The sequence below is a fragment of the Gopherus evgoodei genome, chromosome 2 (assembly GCF_007399415.2).
Source record: "Gopherus evgoodei ecotype Sinaloan lineage chromosome 2, rGopEvg1_v1.p, whole genome shotgun sequence".
Lineage (NCBI taxonomy): Eukaryota > Metazoa > Chordata > Testudines > Testudinidae > Gopherus > Gopherus evgoodei.
Window position 1 is genome coordinate 2,910,028 of NC_044323.1, and position 21,018 is coordinate 2,931,045.

The 21,018-nt window shown below is 50.9% G+C and overlaps 1 protein-coding gene across 1 annotated transcript; it reads left to right on the forward strand.

Annotated features, from left to right (window-relative positions):
- Positions 1 to 15,729: 15,729 nt before the first annotated feature.
- LOC115647276 (cathelicidin-3-like) lies at positions 15,730 to 20,850 on the forward strand. The gene is made up of 4 exons (XM_030554178.1): positions 15,730 to 15,903; positions 17,701 to 17,811; positions 19,758 to 19,841; positions 20,761 to 20,850. The coding sequence occupies exons 1-4, from the start codon at positions 15,730 to 15,732 to the stop codon at positions 20,848 to 20,850; spliced, it is 459 nt and encodes a 152-aa protein (XP_030410038.1).
- The last annotated feature ends 168 nt before the right edge of the window (positions 20,851 to 21,018 follow it).

Consider the following 21,018-nt stretch of genomic DNA (forward strand, 5'->3'; position numbering starts at 1 on the left):
TTAGATGCTCACACTGTGGCCTCAAAACCTATTAATTTCACTGCGAGGTAGGTCAGTATTATCCTCATTTGCAGGTGGATAAACTGAGGCACGGAGAGGGGAAACAACTGCAGAGCAGAAAGGTGTAAGGAGCTGTTACTAGATTGCAAACAGTGGTGCTCAGACTACTGCCAGGTCTTTCTGTGCCCACAGGTGGGCACACATGGGGACAACGGCTCAGCAGCAGGAAAAATGTGATCTAGTGAGCTAAGGTTAGGACTGAGAGCAAGAAACTCCCCTGATCAGCCCCTGACCCACTCAGCAGCCTTGGCCAAGTCCTCCAAAAAATCTGTGCCTCAGTTTCTCCATCTGTGACATGGGGATAAAAATATTCACATTCCTTCCTAAAAGTTGAGGGCTGTAGCTATAGCCAGATGGGGGCAGAAGTGCAGAGAAACATGAGGCCAAGAGACAGAAAGCACTGTAGCGGAAGGCGGCAGAGACAGCAGACGCAAGAGCATGGAGTGAACTGGAGAGAGGCGAAATCAGAAGGAAGGGAATGGTGCTTTTCTGAGGGGGGGAAAAAAAGGGGGTTAAAGAGGGGAAAAGCCTAATGAAGCAGTGGTCTGGAGCTGGCCAGAATGTGCTGGACGTGCTGGAGAGGGAAAGGGGAGATTAAAGAAATGGAAGAAGGAAATAAGACAAGACACATTCACCTTCTAGGTGCCAGAGTTGTTTCTGCTCCTTTCTTGTAGATGGCCCCTAGCCCCATGCGTGTGAGCAGCTCCTCTTCTGCTGCAAGCAGGCTGGTGGGAGCAGGAGGATCGCTCTTGTTGCTCCTCTGGCCAAGCAGTCGGGGCCTTGCGGGGTGGTTTGGGTGAGAAATCAGTGCTGCAGAGGCCGGCTATTTACTACTCTGTTTACAAAACGTACCCACGTTCCTGTGCCCCTGACCAGCAGTAGGAACAAAACCTCACGCAGGTCGCTCCTGGCGGCAGAAATGCCAGGTCAGATAGGGCAGCCCCGTCCTAGGCAGCGGCAGTGTTTGCTCTGGCTTCTCGCCAAGTCTCCCTTGCTCATCCCAACCACTAGCACACAGGACACAGACTTGTTCCAGCCCCTGTGTCTGGAAGTTAGTAGCTCCAGGCCCTCCCTCTGGCCGCATGGGCAGCTCTGGTTGTCAGCCGCCGGCTCTCTGCAGTCAAATCAGCTGTTATGCACCACAAGAGCCTGGGTTACTCCTACTGTTGGTTCCTGATCACTTCTTCATGCAAGACACCTGGGACGAGGGGCCATTAGCACCTTTCAGCATAGCGTTATGCCCACGTTGTAACGTGCCTAGTTTAGCACCAGACCAGGAGGCAGTTAACAGGGACACAGCCTAGGAGGTACCAACAAACAGAATTTTGCTGCAGCTTCTCAGAGACCAAACTATCTGAACTCTGTGGAGCCAGGTCCACTTCCTGGCATGTGCTACCGTCAAGGCACACTGCACTACAGGAGGATGCTGGCCGCCATGCGCTGGCTGATTTCCAGATATTTCAGAAGGGCGTGGGGCGGTCCCTGCTCCAGGGAAATCAGTCTGTACCTCAGCAGACCCACCCAGAGGCGCAAGGTCTGCTCCCAGCCCCAGGGCTGCGGAGATGAATGAACTGACCCTTGACTTCTTCTCTGCCTTTTTTGAGCTCTTATCACCTTCACTCCCTGGCAGCTGGTGAGAGACTATTCAGGATACATCTTCCCCGAGCAGCAGACGGCCACCAACCTGATCACCTGCGACACAGTGGCTGAGGAGGTAAGGAAGGTTTCAGCTCAGGTGACCAGCTGAGGGACCTGCATGGTCATCATAGGAGCCTGGCAGAGTCAGGGCATCCTTATCTAGCTGGGTTCCTGGCCACAGATTCCACATGGCTTCAGCTTGAAGCATACTCCCATCGGACAAACACATCCACATGTGCGAAAGAAAGGTGCCATGCTAGGATCTATGGAGTTCACATGGGGCTGAGAGGTAGGCAGGAAAGGGGGGGGTCTTGGGGCCCCTCTAGGCCACCTGCTTCTAGGTGGACCTGACGGGCTAGTGACTTTGGGAACGTTATGGGATGAAGATCCTGATTATAGCAGGGGATGTTCCCATGCCCACTCAACAGCCCTGGCAAAGGTTCTTCTCTCTTCATATTCCCAGAGAGGTGGGGAGCAGCTGCAGTGTCTGGATCTTTACCTTTGGGCCAGTATGAAAGTTCTTCTCCAGAACATCAGCCCTTCATAGACTCATAGGTCAGAAGGGACCAATTTGATCATCTAGTCTGACCTCCTGCACAAGGCAGGCCACAGAACCCCACCATCCTCTCCCCATCCCTCACAGCATCCATAACACATTGCCCTCTCCCAGCCAAGAGGGCAGGAGTCACACGCAGAGTCAGACCTCAGCTGGGGCGAAGGAGCAAAACTCCACGGAACTCTACAGAGCTGCAACGATTTACACCAGCTGAGGATTTACACCCTGATCCTGGGGCCTGCCCTCTAAAAGCTGCTCTATTCCCCAAAGGTGTGATTTCAACGGCAGGGTTTTCCCCCCACATCCCAGTGTGCAAGTATCATCTCCGGCAGGCCCCAGGATCAGGAGTGAAAAATCACTTGTGAAACTCAAGCGCTCCCTCTTAGGGCAGTGCAAAGCACGTAGGGGCCAGCCAGTGCTGTTCTCAAAGGAGAACCCAGAAACCCCTAACGACATTCCCTCCCCCCTAGCTGATAAGTGCCAGAGAGAGGAGTGGAGTTCTCTGAGCATCAGGTAGAGCGGCTCCCTGTTTTCCTGGAACCCCTTATGAATGTGCTTCTCTCTCTAGCCTACTTGTATCCAGCGGTCCTAGTTTGGAAGGTTTTTCAAAAAAGTGAGGAAGCAGCTCGGCCATGTTGTCCGCAACTCCTACATCACACTTGGAGGACGAATGAGATTCTCAGGCAGAACAGGGAGAAAGGCACAAACGTCCCCAAACATCCCTACAGCCACTACTGCTTCTTGTATCTGAGCTGTGCGTCTGGCTTGGTCCTGTCCCTTAGAGTCTCAATATAATAAATGGTCATTTTCAGTGGGTTGTAGGTCACTCGCCTCAGGGCCAGTGCAAGGAAGTTTCACGCCCTAGGTGAAACTTCCACCTTGCACCCCCCCAGCTCTGCAGCAGCTCCCCACCTGCCCCCCCCCACCCTAAAGTGTTCCCCCCACTCCCGTGGCAGCTTCCCACCCCCTGGCCCGAAGAGCCCTGCAGTACCTCCCCACCCCAGCTCACCTCTGCTCCGCGTCCTCCCCGAGCACGCTGTCCTGCTCTAATTCTCCTCCCAGGCTTGCGGCACCAAACAGCTGATTGGCGCCGCAAGCCTGGGAGGCGAAAGAAGTGAAGCAGCAACTGCGCAGTGGAATCCCTGGGCTGCCAGCGGCGCACTAACCCAAGGGGACCCCCTGGGCTGCCGGCTGCTGTGGGGGCGTGCTGACCCAGGGGACCCCCGGGGCTGCCGGCTGCCGCTGCCAGCTCAGACTCCCTCTCCATCCCAGCAGCAGTGGCCGCTCAACCACTTAAAAAAATTGAGGAGCGCTGCTTTTTGGCAGCCTCAAATCTTGGTGTCCTAGGCAACAGCCTAGTCCGCCTAAATGGTTGCACCAGCCCTGAGTTGCCTTCTCAGTGTCCCAGCCCTCCTCCATGCCTTTCCTTTGTGTCACGTGAAGAGGCGGGGAAATGTGACCAGTGAGTCACCTGACCATGCTATTAGCCAATGGAAGGTACCAGCGAGGAGATGTCATGCTCCGGTCCCCACCCTCTCTAAGGGTAATACTCCAGGTCAGAAACTCAAGGCACATAATGGGTTTATCACCTGGCACTTCGACTAGGACACCAGACTGGGAGAGCAACTGAGCTAAGTCAAGTACCAAGGATTCATGGGGGACTGGGTGCAACCTCCATGTGCAGCTATTAATTGAGTCCAGGAGGATGAGAGTGACCCAGATGTGGTAGCCAGAGCTTGACTCACCAGCAGGTCCCACCCAGTAAGTGGCATCATCTGCATCCTAAACAACCAAATGCTGGCCAAGTTTATAATACCCCCAGCAATCTCTCCTCAAATGTCCATATGGGGAGTAGCTCCCTGCCTCATTGTGCATCAGCAACACAGGGCATGCGAGAACTCCACCCTCATCCCCACCTCCCCCCTTGCACAGGAAGAGAAATAAGAAGGAAAGGAGAAAGAAAAGAGACAAGTGACTCGTCCCCCCCCATAAATACATCCTCTGCAAATACAACAGCTGACCACACATCTCGCTTGACAGAGCTGGCTCGGGAGCGGAGTGCACAATGGGTACATTGGGAGCGGATTAGAGGGATGAGCACTGGGATTGGTGAAGCAGTCAGCTGCCAGGGAAGTGAACTACAGAGGGACTGTGAGACCCGTCCCCAGAGCTGCACATTCAAGAGGCTGAGATGTATCATTACAAGATAAAATTCACAGTAAATAAAGTTGCCCATCTCTGTTGTTGTTATAAACAACTCAAACAATTGTTAATGCCCTGGCTTTCCCTGCTGGAGCTAGCTGGGCCTTTTAGAAATTCAAAATGTACTCGCCAATATGTATGCTGTGCTGTGTAGAGGTGTGCGACCAGGGCTTGACCCTCTCTGAGGGCGGAGGGGAGCCACACCGGCCCGCTACACGTGATCGGGTCCGGCCCTCTGCTTCCGGGCTGAGCGACAATGCACAGTCAATTCGGGGCTCAGACCTTCTGCTGCAGGGCTGAGCGACAATGCACAGTTATTAGGAGCTCAGGCCCCCTGTCTCAGGGCTGAGGAGCAAGATATAGTCACTTAGGATAAAGCCCAGGGCGGGGCAACACTCGGCTCAGGCCCCTCAGGAGGGGCTGAGCAAACAACTAATCTGAGTGGCCTCCTCAGGCCAGGGAGAGGGGGAGTCTGGCACCCTTGGGAGGGTGGCGGGGGAACTCAGGCCCTCCCACTCCACTGCGTTCCAGCCCGGGGCCCTAGCAGCGGTTATCACCGCTGACGGTCAGTGGGGATCCTGACCGCAACACACTGACCTAGGCTCAGGTACATATGCAGCTTGACTGGGGTCGGCTGCCCCCTGGTTACTTCCAATCTCCCCCTCCGGGCCTGCCTGGTCCGTAGTGTCACCTCCCGGGAAGTCCAGCAGCAGGGGCTCCTCGCGGCCGGGGCTGGGGGTAGGTCCAGCAGCTCCTCCGGGAAATCCGGCCAGGCTGGGTCCGGGGGTTCCTCGGGGTAACAACAGGGACGGGGAGTCTCCGGCAGCTCCTCCGAATAGCAGGTGTGGGGAAGCTCCGGCGGCTCCTCCGAATAGCAGGTGTGGGGAAGCTCCGGCGGCTCCTATGATGCAGTAGGGACTGTCTGTGTGGGGAGTGGGAGAGCAGGGGAGGACTTTAGGGGATGGATGATGCCAGGGCCTGTAACCTGAGCTAGGTTAGGGAGGGGAAAGGTCAACACCTTTGCCCGGGAAGGGGAAAAGGAAGGGAGCAGCAGGAGGGAAGCAGTTTGAGTTTGGGCTTGGGGCTGTGTGGGCGGAATTCAGGGTATCCTAGCTAGGATCCAAGCACCCTGAAAGCCCAGAAGGACTCGGTGGAGGGGTCCTGACTGTGCCTGCAAGCTCTGCTGTAACCTGTGTTCCTGTTGTCCAATAAACCTTCTGTTTTACCGGCTGGCTGAGAGTCACTGTGGGTCCCAGGAAGAGGGGTGCAGGGCCGGACTCCCCACACTCCGTGACAGACCCATAGGCCTCCTTCCCTCTCTCTGCTTCATGGCTAATTGCAGAAGCCAAGATCCCTCCTGTGGCTTTTCTCCCAGTCTGGTTCTCCACAGGCTGGATCCGCCTTCCCAGTCTTGCTCCAGGCCATCAGCCTGTGGCCTGGCCTTCTCCAGAGCCTCCCATCTCTCCTGCCACCCTCTCCCTTCCAGGCCAGTCGCAGGAGCCAATCTCCCTCCTGCAGTTCTCCTTCCCCAGCTGAGCTCTCCCAGCCCAGTAAGGAAATCCCCTCACTCCTTCCCAGTTGGGTCTGAGAACTGACCCTGTGCCCGGTCGCCCAGGATCAGCTGCGGGGGCACTGATCTGTCACAGGCACTGCTTCCTGTGCCAGGAGTCCTGCCCACTTACCTCAGGATTGAATTTGGCTCCCTTGACTCTGGCTCTTTTCCTCTGATTCTGTTACTTCTCCTCTCCTCCCACTTTTCCTTCTATCCTCCTGGAAACTTAGGACCCTACCTGCCCTCACTCGCACCAGTTTGGCCCCAGTGTGTAATTCTGCTAACTCCCAGTTGACATCATGTAAGTGAGAGGAAAACCGGGTCCTAGTTCCTGCTCAGTCGGCCTTCTCTCTGCTCTGGACCCACCCAACAAGAGACCATTTCTCTGTGCTCTCTTCCCTCCTGTCACTTTCCCTACCTTGAGTATGCTAGATACAGGGCACCCTGAGTTCAGCAAAGTCTGTGCAGTGGTCACAGAAACTATCACATCAGACATTCATAATGATCCCCGGGCACTGGGGGCTGGATTTTGATCTCTTGTGGGCCTAGGAGAGAACTTGGCATGAGGCCACCTAGACAACAAGATTCCAGGATTGTCACTTGAGTGTCTGTTGAGTCAACGTCAAAGGATGGGAACAGCTACGAGCCCTTTTGGTTTAAAATAGCGCCAGGTTCAATCAGCACTGGGATTTGCTGTCTGGTGCCCTCCAGTTTTTAAATTCTCAGTTATTTTCCATGTTTTACATGTTGTGAATTACACCCATATGGCAGCACATGGGCTTTCACCTAGTAGAAATAGTGATTGTTTTGTAACTTCTGGAAGTGAAACACGAAGAGCAGAATTTCTAAATACGATAGCCCAGCACAGAACTGAAGGTCAGGGCAATTACTTCGGTGGGAGTTAGATGCCTAGGTGCTTTCCAAAATCCCCCTAGGCATCCGGCTGAATTTTAAGTTGCCTAACTACATTTAAAACTCTGACCTTACATGACCTTGTGCTCTCTTCTGGCCTTAAAATCTACTAGCTCTGCAATGCTGCTGACAGCATGCAGACTCTGACTGTGAGAGGATTTGGTAACCGTGCAAGTTATCCATGGACGTTAACAAGGTTTCGCTCCTGCTATTGCAACAAATGAGAGTTTTGGTCAGCCGAAAGGGAGACAAAGAAAAGTTTAGGCAATAGCAGTTCAACGAGCAAAGCTCTTTCACTGAATTTGCACAACTGACTTCTACTTTGTGCCTCTCCAAAAATCCCCCCACCCCCAAATGTAATATTGGGGGAACAAACCCCCAACTGAAAGAAAAACTATGTGTAGCTGAGAGCAGGGAATAACTCTGGATTCAGAGATTCTGAGCTTGTAGGGCCAGAGTGGGCTGCTCATCATCTAGTCTAGTCTTCTATGTAACACGCGCCACAGGATTTCTCTGAAGAGATATCCAGGGATGGTGGGAGGGAAACGCCCGGGTAGAGCACAATGTCTGTTACCTAAGCCACCACCTCACCCACTGCTCAGCCCCCTCACATGAACAGAGTAATTTGCTCTTTAATCTAAAAGAAGGATATTCTGCTATCAGCATTGACAGCAGGGTAAAACCAGTGACCGTAGGAGTGCAGATGTGCCAAGACTTTTTAAAAAAAACAAACCAAAAAAATCATAGTGCAGTCATGATAAATTTAATAAATGTCATGAGTTTAGTGACAGTCATGTGATTTTTTTTTGATAAAAAAATACCCTGACAAACGGAGGGCACCAACAACCCTCCACAGCCCCCTTCGCTCTGCCCCACAACCCTAGTTCCCATCCATGTTGGGAGGAGACGTTGGGAAGGGTGCTGAAGGCAAGCCCATCCCGCACTCGACCTGGGAAGCAGCCCACTCCAGGCATTGTAACCTGGCGTACTGGGTTGCAGCACTGGCAGGTTTGGAGGGGCAGCTGAGCCAAGCCTGAGAGGCACTGCAATCCCGCATGCCTGGTCACAACTCCTGGAGAGGGCCACTGGACCCAGCCCCGCGGAAAAGAGCTGCAGGAGCTGCCACTGCGGAGTGAGTCACGGATGCAAAAAAAAAAATTCCTGGACAAACAGGAAAGTGACACTATTCAGGACTTTCTTCGCCACCACGACAGACTTTGAGCCCGAACCGTCGTCAGTGGAGCTATTCCCATGTGAACACTCAACAGTGACCACAAAGCGGGGATACGGTTATTTGGGTCTCGTAGGAGGTGAAATTTCCCTCTTCCCGAAGACACACACACTCTCTTTCAGTGCAAGGATTCTAAAATGTTGGAGTCTGTTTATTATTGGGAGTGGGGTGGACTAAATATCTAATTAGCAGCAATAATTAATTAATTAATTATATGGGAAAGTCCACTGCTACCTCCACTTTGAAATCAAGCAATTCACTTATTTAGAGGTCATTATTAGCTGCCATTATTGTTACTACTTGTTTTCATAGAGTTATAGATTCCAAGGCCAGAAGGGACAACAAGATCATCTAATCTGCCCTCCTTTATAACACATGCCTGAGAATTTCACCCCATTTCTCTCATATTGAGCCCAGTAACTTGTCTTTGACTAAAGCCTCGTCCAGGAAGGCATCCAGGCTGGATCTGAAGACATGAAGAGATGGAGAATCCACCCCTTCCCTTTGTTTGTTAGAAGAGATGAAGTGTTATCCCCATTTTACAGAGGGGAAACTGAGGCATGGAGCAACTAAGTGACATTCTCAAGGTCACACAAGGAGTCTGTACCAGAGACTGGAATTTAACCCAGGTCACCTGATCCACTGCCTTAGCCACACACACACCCCCACTCTCCCCCAAGTTTCCTTCAGTTTCTCTTTGCTGTAAAGGCCCCACATTGCACTGACCAGAAGGACACTGCTCCTTCCCAGCGTCCCCCCTTTCGGTCAGGTATAAAGGCTGGGTTTAGACAGAGAATGAATAAAGCTGCTTTTCCTTCCAGGAACCAGGAAAACATGGGTTCTTGGGGCAGCAGCAAGTATTCTGTGTGATCAGAGAAGCAGCCAGTTTCAGAGAACCAAGGTCCCCCTCAACCAAACGCAGAAAAACAGCTCTTTACCTAGGAGAAGCCTTTTCCATTCACTGCACACACCTCTTCTACAACTTGCTTCACATTCCTCCTTCCATTTGTCTCTCGCTGGAAGAAGTTTTTAAAGGTCACAGGTAGTCCCAGGTCTCCATAATTAACTCGAGGTCACCTCTTTCAGCTCATAAGAAAGAAGGCTTCAGCCATTCTAAGACCGATGCACAAGCCTCCAAGAACTGTCAGGTCGCAGATGCTGCGTCCTAATGCGATCCTGGGATGCATAAACAGGGGAATCTCGAGTAGTAGAGAGATTACTTTGTCTCTGAGTTTGGCACTGGTGTGACCCAAGGCTGGAATCCTGTGTCAAATTCTGGGGTGCACAATTCAAGAAGGATGTTGATAAATTAGGAAGGGTTCAGAGAAGAGCCCCGAGAATGATTAGAGGGTTAGAAAACCTGCTTTATAGCAATAGGCTCAAGGAGTTTAATCTATTTAGCTTAACAAAAAGGAAGTTAAAGGGTGACTTGATTCCAAGCTATAAGTACCTACACAGGGAACAAACATTTAATAACTGTCTGCTAGACTGAAGAGAAGGAGATGTAACATTATCCAGATGAAGTTAGACAAATTCAGACTGGAAGTGAGGCAAGAATTTTTCAGAGTGAGAGTAATTAACCATTGGAACAATTTACCAAGGGTCATGGTAGATTCTGCATCCCTGACCATTTTAAATCAATGTAAGAACATAAGAACGGCCATATTGGGTCCATCTAGCCCAGTATCCTGTATTCCGACAATGGCCAGTGCCAGGTGCTTCAGAGGGAATGAACAGAATATTTCAAGTGATTCATCCCCTGTTGTCCAGTCCCAGCTTCTGGCAGTTGGAGGCTTAGGGACACCTGGAACATAGAATTGTTTTCCTGACCATCATGGTTACTAGCCATCGATAGACCTATCTTCCATGAACTTATCTAATTCTATTTGTAACCCAGTTATACTTCTAAGTATCTCCATGCACCTGAAGAAGTGGTTTTTTTAGAGACAAAAGCTGATGCCCAAATAAATCTGTTAGTCTTTAAGGTGCCACCAGACTCCTTTTTGTAGTTATACTTTTGGCCTTCACAACATCTCTTGGCAATGAGTTCCACAAGTTAACTGCACACTGTGTGAAGAAATACTTTTAAACCTGCTGCCTATTGATTACTGTGTTACATGCAGGGGTAAATAACAATTCCTTATTCTCTTTCACCATCCCAAGACTGGATGTAATGCTAAGAGCTCTGCTGTGGGAATTATTTGGGCAAAGTTCTGTGGCCTGGGCTATACAGGAGGTCAGACTAGATGATCACACTGGTCCCTTCTGGCCCTAGAATCTCTGAATCTCTGAAAGGCTCTGGCAAGGGTGAGCTGCTATCGGAGCCTTTCCCTGCAGGAAGGACCCTACACTACTGAAAATAGCAGTGTAGACATGGGAGGAATTGCTTGGGCGTGTCGAGAGCCATGTAGGCCAGTGGTTCTCAGCCAGGGGTCCGGGACCCCTAGAAGCCTCAAGCAGGTTACAGGGCGGGGGCCTCCGAGCAGCATTAGACTCGCTGGGGCCCAGGGCAGAAAGCCAAAGCCCCATGGCATAGGGCTGAAGCCTAGGTTCATGAGCCCCGCCACCTGGGGCTGAAGCCGAAGTCTATGCAATGTAGCTTTGTGGGGGGGCCCTGTGGCATGGGGCCCCTGGCAACTGCCCTGCTTGCTAATCTTAATGCCGGCCCTGGCTTTTATATGCAGAAAATCAGTTATTGCAGCACAGGTGGGCCATGGAGTTTTTATAGCATGTTGGGGGGGGGGGGGGGGCTCAGAAAGAAGAAAATTGAGAACCCCTGTTGTAGAGTACGTAGCCTAAGGTTTCACCTGCTCGTTACTCTACTCACCTAAGACGTGTCTCACTATCTACACTGCTATTTCTAGCCGTGTGCATGCATTCTACACGCCACCATGCCGCGTGTGCAGTGTTGATGTACCCCTAGGGCACGGAGGCCTGTGCTTGCTTGCATAGGCTGGCAGGATTCCTATATCATGCTGTGCACAGAGGGGTGGCAAGATGTCCTCCAGGACACAACATCCCCTAAGCCCTCTGTACTCCTTGTGCTAGTTCAAAGGGGAAGGGGGGAAGATTCAGTCCAGGCTGCACTTTGCACCAGTGCACACTATTGGCCAAAAGCCCTTTCATAAAACAAAATAGGTCAAAACTTGAAAAGGAGGCAATTATGTGATGTCAGAAAGCAAATTGCAGTGTACAGATGCTGACACGCAGAGGTCGTGGTTCTCTGCTCATTTATAGCAACATAGGAATTGCCACATAGGCTCAAACCAAGGAATCATCTCTGGCATCCTGGCTAAGGCAGCGCCAGATGTTTCAGAGAAAGGTACAAGAATGAGCAATTATGGAATAAACTGGCCAGAAGGGAATTTTCTTCTTGAACTTATACACCACTTTCTCCCCAGACCCCAACAGCGTTAACTCCTGACTCTCACCAGCACAAGCGAGAGGAGAATCGGGCGCAGAAGGGGTTTAACTTTGCAACCTTGGATGGGGGTCGGGGCGTGCAAGGAAACTGGACTGAGTGAGCTGAGATGGAAAGAGCAGCAGCGCAGGGTTTTTAGAAGAAGTATTGAAAGGAGCCAGATTACAAGAGCCTGAGGGCCGTTACCAGTAGGGTGGTCAACAGTAAGTCTAGTGTTTTTACACAACCACTCATCTGCAATAGTGTTGCAAGGTTATTTCTAAAGCAATCGGTTGTCAATATAATTACAGAACGTCAAAAGAAGGAACAGAGAGGAATACTAGCAACTGCCAAATAAACAGAGGGAAAACCAGACCAACTTCTTTCATTAGCTCAACTGACACTAACAAAAGAGAACTCTCCAGAGATGGCAATAGGAAGAGACTATCACCAGACAATGGGTAACACGCTTGACAAAATCAGAAGCAAACACTGTGCTGAAGTCGAGCTGGAAACACTAATTGAAGAGAGAAGACCAAGGGCATCCAGTGCATTTGTCAGATTCCTTCTTTTCCAACACCACATGCATTACCCCAAGATCGATTCCATTCTGCTATCATGAATGTTAGCTGCAGTAATGGGAGGTGAAATAGAAGCCAACTGCAGTTAATGACACTGCCCCACATCACAGACTTGGTAACTAAGAGTATGTCTACACAGCAATCAGACACCTGCAGCTGGCCCCTGCCAGCTGACTTGGGCTTGCAGAACTCGAGCTAGGGGTCTGCTTCACTTCTGTGTCGGCTTCTGGGCTGGGGCTAGAGCCCTGGTTCTAGGACTCTGGCAAATAAACTGTCAAAAAATGTCACCCAGTTCTATTCCCAACACTGTAGCAGATAAGCGCTGAGTGTCTAAGACAATATTTGGTACCAAAACTATGAATTAAGTCAGCTGTAGCAGATACCAGCAAAATCTGCGTTATTTAAACTCCAAAAGAGACAGGAGCCAGCTGCAAAACTCGTACCCAGGCCATTAAAACAAACAGGAAACAAATTCAAATGCCATTGATGTTTGGGACAGAAAGAGGGCATCTGAAAGAAAGCAAGAGGATAGTAACAGAATATGCCATTAGTTACTCCAAAGCAGTGTTTGTTGCCCTGTAAGGGGCACGCGTCATTGGTGGGCAGCCACGTAGCAAGGAGATTAGAGAGGACGTGGACGGGAGATCTTCTAGGAAAACCCAGGTCCTCTAATAGGGATGATTCAATAGCTGGGGCTCTTCCCTCTAAGCTGCTGCTGGAGGTGGCATCTGTCAAACAAGATGCAACCTCCCTGTGGTCCTCCCACACAGGGCTATTATCTACCTCCGACACTTTGGGCAAGAATAGGGTAGTAGGCTCAACGTCCTGATTAAAGTATAACTGGGTAATTAGTCGCTCTCCTTTAAATTCCCCTGTAGTTGTAGCTGGAGATGGAATTCTTCCCTTCCCCACTGCTGTGTTGTACTGTGCTCAAGAACTGCTGCAACCTACCCTAGGCTCTTCTCCCTTCTAGCTGCCAGCGATCGCTGTGCATAGAATCATGGGACTGGAAGGGACCTCGAGAGCTCTCCTAGTCCAGTCCCCTGCACTCATGGCAGGACTAAGTATCATCTTACTACAGGGACTCAGTGTGTACTGCCAAATCCACTGGCTTTTCTCTCTGGACGCTGTTGCCAACACTCCCCTCCATGCTGGTGCTGCCTTGTAACCTAGGGCTCCCACAGCACACACAGACCTCCCCACACCGTGGGCCCACTGCAGCAGGACGTGGCTGTGTCCGACGTTAATCCTGTGCTCGCTCTTCATTAACATGCATTCGACACAGCTGGAGCACATGGGGTTATCTGTGTCCCCTATGCTAGAGCGTTTAATAGTCCAGCTGAGTAGTCAGGGTTCAGTGGAAAGCAGCCGTACCCCTTCTCTCCTGGGTACATGAGATGGGAAGGGGGCCTGGAACTCTATTCTGTTGTTACATGGGATCACGGTCTGGAAAAGACTGGGATTTACAGGTCACTCATTTAGAAAGCAAACATATGCCCCACATGGCACAGAGATTAATCTGATTTCAAAAGCGCCGAGTCTCCTTGGAGTCAAACACATCCAATTTTATAATGAGAGTTGGTTGGGAAGGAAAGCATATTTAGCAAAACAAAATTCTCTAGATATTAACATTTTTGGTATAATTCAGTCTGGTGTCACTGGCAGCCAGGCCAGCGAGTGGCTGAAGGACTAGCCAGAACACCATAAATGATGTGTGATGATTGGCTCTGTCTCTCTGTAAGTGCTGATGGATCTATCGATCAAGGTATAATTCAATATTTTTTGTGAATTTGGGTCTTTCTTCCAACTAAAATGAAGTTTTGGGGCATTTTGGAAGTATTTGAAATTTTTCAAAGTATTTAATTTTATTGAGGAAATCCCACTCCCTCCCTCCTCTTGTTTCCAGTGGGGGAAAAGTGAAAGAAAATTCCCAAAGGTACACACGAAATGAAACAAAATGGTCTTTACAAGAAATGAAATATTGAAATGTTTGTATCCAAAGTTTTGAAATGTTCATATCAAAAGTTTTCATCCCCAAAAAAATTTTGTTTTGCAATTTTTGGCAAAACCAAAAACATTTTGACCAAACTGAATATTTTTCACAAGTATCTTTGCTTTGGTCAGAAGGATATTTTCTGGCAAAAAGTAGGTTGACCAGTTCTAGTGATAACACCTGTCCCTTCCCTGTGTAACGTAGGACATTGTTCAAATTGGATTGAAAGCACCAGCCCGTAAATCAGCCTCCCATATTGCCCTTAACACCACGGCCTATTTCCTAACATATTTTTTACCAAATAAATAGAATTTGTCACAACATAAGAGAGCGATCCCACAAACCCTTATGTGAATAGCTTGGTTGCCTGGAACAGAACTACCTGCGTGAGTAAAGACCACAGGATCATTGGCTTTAGACCAGTGGGTCTCAAACTAGAGCTGCCACTTGTTCAGGGAAAGGCCCTGGCAGGTCTGACCAGTTAGTTTACCTGCCACAACCACAGATTCTGCCGATCGCAGCTCCCACTGACCGCGGTTCGCCTCTCCAGGCCTAGGCATCCAATTTCTTTGCTGGTCTCTAGCTAGCAGAGGTGGCTCTAGGTATTTTGCTGCCCTAAGCACAGCAAGCAGGCTGCCTTCGGCGGCTTGCCTGCAGGAGGTCCCCGGTCCCGCGGATTCGGTGGCATACCTGCGGGAGGTCCCGCGAAGCTTCGGGACCAGCGGACCCTCCGCAGGCATCCCGCTGAAGGCAGCCTGCCTGCCGCCCTCGCGGCGACCGACAGAGCACGCCAGTGGCTTGCCGCCCCAGGCACGCGCTTGGCGTGCTGGTGCCTGGAGCTGCCCCTGCTAGTCAGGTTATTCAGCAATAACCAGTTATTCACTCTCTTTATTTTTGTCTTAGGCTTGGTCTACACTTAAAAATTAGATTATGTCACGCAGCGCTGGGAACAATTCCTTCCCCTGAGTGGTGTAGCTAGGTCAGACTCATCTCCGGTGCAGATGTGACTAGGTCAAGGGAAGAATCCTTCCATCAACATAGCTGTCACCTCTCAGCGAGATAGTTTAACTACATAGACAGAAAAACTCTCTTCCATCAGTGTAGGAAGCATCCATACTACAGCCCTACAATGGCACCACTCAGCAGCTGTCGAGTAGACAGGCCCTTAGACAGCTATTCATATATGTCAGTGAACGTGATTAGAATAGTGACTGTTAGCAAGTACAAGCCGGTCACCCCTGGTCCTCTGTCTTGCCATGTTCTTAGTAATGGAGGCAGCTCAAGCTGTGAGAGGCTGTCCGTGTTCTGGTTGCAGCTGTGGGGTGGGGGAGTGGGGTTTGTCTCCTCTCTTGGTATTTTTGCTCCCCTTATCGCACAGAGAGCTACACGGCGAGGTTTCGAAGCCCCTCTCTTTGCAGGCACTGGCTCATTGGCTGACAACACGTTCCCGTGGGAGAAGCAGAAAGCCACAGCTTTGAGGAAGAGCTGCGCACAGACTGAATGAGCCAATCATTCCCCTTTGCACGAAGCTGCTGAAGAGGCAGTGTATATAAAGCACCCGGGCACTGCCCTCCTACCTTACCTTGAAACAAAGAGGACCAAGGATGGCAAGCTGCTGGGCGGTCCTGCTGCTGCTGGTCACCGTGGCTGCTGCGGTCCCCGTGAAGACCCCTCAGCCCTACGAGAAGGCCATTGCCCGGGCCATCGCCTTCTACAACCAAGGACCAACGGTGAAATATGCCTTCCGCCTCCTTACAGCCACACCTCCGCCTGAAGTGGTGAGTACTGAAGGGTTCCCTTCGTTAGCTGCTGTTTGAAACCCAGGCACATACTCGGGGATACGTGATTCTCCCTGAACCTGGGCCCCCGTCACCTCTCACCCGGGTCACTCAGTGCCTGCTCCATAGCCCATGAAATAGACTCCAGTGGGGGTGGGATCAGACCCCTGACCTTTCACTGTTCTAACACTGAGAGGCAGGGTGGGTCGGTGGCTGAAGCAGAGGATTGGAACTGCGGGCACCTGGATTCTAAACCTGGCTCTGCCACTGACCTGCAGGGTGACCTTGGGCCTGTCCCATCCTTCAGCTGCCTGATGTAGTTAGATGATAAACTCCTTGGGGCTGAAATCTCTCTCTGTTTCTCACTACGTGCGCACACAGGGATTAGCTCAATGGCCCTCCGCCTTAGAGAAGGCTGTTAGATGCTAACAATAGTGACGATCCTCTCAACTTTGAGACTTCGCACTCCTCCAAATGTACAACTCAGCAGCAACCTCCTAAGGGCAACCAGTCCCACTCCACTAAGCAGCCTGTCCTCAATAAGAGTATCCAGCTCTTATCTAGTGCTTTGCATCGGTAGCTCTCAAAGGAGGCCAGTAACTTCGTCCCCATTTTACAAATAGGGAAACTGAGGCACAGAGAGGGGACATGACTTGCCCAGTGGGCCAGTGGCACAGCCAGGAATAAATTCCAGCTTATTAGGCATTAACAAAGCTGGGATTGCTTCCTATCCCCAAAACAAAAGACACTGAAATAAAAATGCATTTCAGAAGGGTTAACCATGGCCAGTTGTGGTGGTGGGGATGCTGGTGGAACAGGATTATCCTGACACACTCATGGAGACACTGTACATACAGCATTATTGAAATATTCACAGCTGGCTGAATGGTGCAGTGCTGTCCTACCAAATTCTCAGAGCTACATCTAAAGTAAATGCAACATTCACTACATGCTAATGAATACCGTCGGATTGCTTCAATATGCATTTACCACAGTGTTTCTCAAACTGGGGACGCTGCTTGTGTAGGGAAAGCCCCTGGCAGGTCCGGACAATCGTGGCTCCCACTGGCTGCAGTTGGCAGGTCATTGGGAGCTGCTGGAAGCGGCACGGGCCGAGGGACTTACTGGCCACCGCTTCCAGCAGCCGCCATTGGCCTGCAGCGGCGAACCGCGGCCAGTGGGAGCCGTGATCAGCTGGACGTGCGGACTGGGCAGGTAAACAAACCAGCCCAGCCCGCCAGGGGCTTTCCCTACACAAGCAGCGACCCCAGTTTGAGAAACACTGATTTACCACATCACATCTCAGCTAAGGATTAGACACTGACATAGGGAATAAGAACAACATGAGTTATATAAATTGAGGTAAAATTGTATAAAGAGTACAACCACTACCTGCTGGAAGTTATGGACCCCCTTCCCCTATGGCAGGTTATTCTGTAATTGTCCAGTAGGGGACTTTGATACCTTCCTCCAAAGTGTCTGGTACTGACCAATGTTGGAGACAGGAGACCAGAGTAGCTGGCTAACTGGTCTGATCCACCATGAAATTCTCACAAGTGAGCTCACAGTAGACCATTGACACAAGGCTATCCCCTGCCTGCACCCGCCACCTCATTCCTTGCTTCATGCCAAGGCTTTCAGTGGGACTGCTCATTTAAGGGTACCAAGGTCTGGTCCCAAAGACTCAGGCTGCATTGGTACATGTCATCAGCTGTTAAACAAATGCAGTGGTTGAGCCCGGCATGAAGCTACTCGCCAGGAGAAGGGTATCTCATTCCTTTACTGGTTCTCTCTTAGGCCCAGGGCACCATCTCCAATACTCTTCAGCTGAACTTCACCATCATGGAGACCACGTGCCCGGCGTCAGACAAAACCCCTGTGGAGCAATGCGCCTTCAAAGAGAATGGGGTAAGGAACAGCTCGGGGGGTGGAGATAGTGCCATGTTCTCTTGTTTGGCACACCTCTGCCGGGATGAGCAACAAGCTCTCCTGAGTCCCTGGGGCTACAGTGGACACCTGGCAGGCTTTTACTGCCTTTGGCTTTGCACTGTGATGTTATGAACTATAATGATCCAATGTGTCGTCACAGAACCTGCTGAGCCAGATTCACTGCTGTAAATGAAGCTGCAGGTTTCTTTTGCTTGTTCCACCAATGAACTTAGCCCTGTGTCCAGGGGGGCCGAAACAGTTTGTATTGTGGGGGTGCTGACAGTCATTGAACAAAACTGTGTAATCCCTGAATATAATGGAAACCACTTTGAACTGGGGGAACAGCAACCCCTACACCTCAGCACTCCTAGTTCCAGCACCTCTGCCAGTGTCATAATCACAACTCAGAAAAATCTGTTCTCAGCTTCACTCAGGTCTGTTAACCCACCAGCCCTAGCAGGGGGACAAATTACACTGAAGATCAGGAAAAAATGTGTGGCACAGTGTTTAGGGCTGTGATCCAAGACAAGAGATGGAAGTGCTGGTACTAGGGATTCTGAAAACGGGGCAGAACAGAGGGTTAGAAAAATTCCTGCGGAGAACAAATGACGGGGAAAAGGAGCGAGTGACGTACTGGTTCTCTGCCACCTCTGCCCTCTGGGATATATGTGTGTCTGTTTCAGCTGAAGGGAAGGATGCAGGCTTCCAAAATTCAGCAAACAATTTCACAGCCAGAATTTCAAAAACGGCCTCTTGCTTTGGGGCACTCAGCTTCAGGCACGTAGATGCCTGAAGTTAGGGACCTGCCATTCGTCGTTAGGCCTCTAACTAAGCTTCTGACTTTCAGAGGTGGCGAGCGCCCACTTGAAGCCCCAGTCAAAGTCAATGTGAGCTCAGCACCTCTGGGGGAAAAAGCACACCACCATAGACCCACCGTTCCTAACTTCCCTGAATGTCTTCAACAGCCCCCAGACTGAGTGAATATCAGAAGGGAAGGATCCAGGGAAGATCAAATAGAAACATATTAAAGAAGTCAGTAAGTGATGCCAGCTGCTGACTGGATTTCACCTCAAATTGCAGCGGCTGCACGATCTAGTGGACAAGGCAGTGACATAGGGTGACCAGATAAAAAATGTGAAAAATTGGGACAGACAGTGGGAGGTAATAGGCACCAACATAAGAAAAAGCCCCAAATTATCAGGATAGTCCCTATAAAATTGGGACATCTGGTCACCCTAAAGTGACAAGACACAGATTCAGCGATTTAGCACTACAGGAAGGGTGAGGTCTGATCCATACCTGCCCGAACACCTGCTTCCAGATGTGAGCGGTGTGGGGGGGGCGGGGGTCCATCAAGAGAGAAGAGGAGACTGTTTTTTTCTGCTAAATGGATCTGTTTTGAGTTACTGCACCATGTGCCACAAGCCGAAAGAAGCACCCCCCTACTTCTTTCTGCTTTTCGCACAAGAAACGGTAAAAGAGATGAGCAGAAAAAAGACCCTCCTCTCCTCCCATGGAAACCCCCTGCATCTAGGAGCAGGCATCCAGGAATGCGTAGATCTGACCTCAACCCACCTGCAGAAGTCACCTGAGCTGCTGCAATGCTTCAGGGGACAGCAGTGATGGGCCGGGTTCTCCTGTCGCTGTCGATAATCCCCCGTCCCAGGTAGGTGGAGGGAAGAATTCTTCCCTCGACCTAGTGCTGTCTGCACAGAGGGCTAGGTGGGCGCAGATACATCTCTCAGGAGTGCGGCGTTACCTTGAGAGATGTAGCTATGCCGCTGTAAATTTGTAGTGTAGACCAGCCCTCAGTCTACCTAGATCAAAGTGAGCTGGGCTGTCCCTACGTGAGCTGGAGCCACACCTCCCCAAGTGCCGTTTAGACAGACTAGAAGCTATTGTCCCCTCCTCTCCCTCCCTTGCAGCTGGTCAGAGACTGCTCAGGACACTTCTCCACCCAGGAAACATGCCCTGTCTTCGCGATCACCTGTGACGTCGCCCCTCCGCAGGTGAGCTGTCCAACCCAGTTACTCAGGGGGCGAGGGAGGGGAGAATTTATACCCTGAACAAGAGGGGCTGGGACAGCATCTCCCCAGGGTGAAAATGCAACTGGGGCATCTCCTTCTGCTTTGGGTGCGTTCACCTGCAAACCCACCTCTGCCAAACTGAGAGAGGAGTCAAATCCTCCCCCTTCGTGGGACCAAGACACCCCAGGGAAGTCGGATGTCCGAGATGGCTCTTTGTCACTGCACGACCGGGTCTAACAAAATGAGTGTCTGGGTTTCAGCAGAAGACTCCCTTAACCTCATGCTACAGACATTAGGCCCCAGGTTGGCTTCCCGGTCTCTCCCACGAAAGGATCTGCCTTGGCTGGGATGGGCCAATCCTCAGTCGAAGTCGAAGGGCCTTATCCAGACATCAAGTGAAACCCATGACAGTCTTTCCATTGAATTCAATGAGCTTTGTTTCAGACCCGGAGAGACAATAGTACGTGATTTGGATCCCCATATGGAAGGGTTTCCCCAGAACATCAACCCTCCAGCTGGGAATCCCAGTTCCTCCTCAGCATAGACCCCATTAGTGTGGTGTCATGCAGCAGCCAGGAGAGCTGTCCTCCTGAAAGTGAGCCCTTCCCACATGTGCCCAGGAAGAGCCCCAGCTGCTATGGCAGACGCTTGTCCCGGGACGTAGAATTCCAGCCATCCCTTCCTGGCCATTCCCAGCTCCTCTTGGTCTAGCTCCAGTCTCAGAATCTGCTCCCCAGAAGGGGCTACACAAAGGGTGTTAGAATAGGCCTCTCCCTCGGCCTCCCAAACCAGCCCTCAGATATTTGACAAGGTGCAGATGATGAAGTTGAACATAAACACCATTAGAAGCCTGGTGAGTCTCCATGGAGACACTAACACACTTCTTTCCACCTCCATACAGCCCGTTCGCGTCACCAGATGGTGGCCCCTTGTGAGGATAGGCGCAAAAATCCTTGGTCATGGCATTGACTACTACCGCAAAAGGGGTTAATCCAGAGATCGAGGAGGTTAACGCATGTTTGGAAGACCTGCCCGTGCCCCACACTGGAAGCTTACCAGGAATCACGCCGCAAGTCGGAACCGCCCCAGGGATGGCACTTTTCCTCACGGCCTAACTACCCCCTTAGTCCAATTGCATCTGCCAGGGCTTCTCTGTACA

What these genes read in the sequence shown, in the direction of transcription:
- LOC115647276 (XM_030554178.1), top strand. Translation starts at nt 15,730, where the DNA reads ATGGCAAGCTGCTGGGCGGTCCTGCTGCTGCTGGTCACCGTGGCTGCT. An exon ending in CCACACCTCCGCCTGAAGTG is followed by an intron (nt 15,904 to 17,700) that starts GTGAGTACTGAA and finishes GTTCTCTCTTAG; the next exon opens with GCCCAGGGCACCATCTCCAA. An exon ending in GCGCCTTCAAAGAGAATGGG is followed by an intron (nt 17,812 to 19,757) that starts GTAAGGAACAGC and finishes CCTCCCTTGCAG; the next exon opens with CTGGTCAGAGACTGCTCAGG.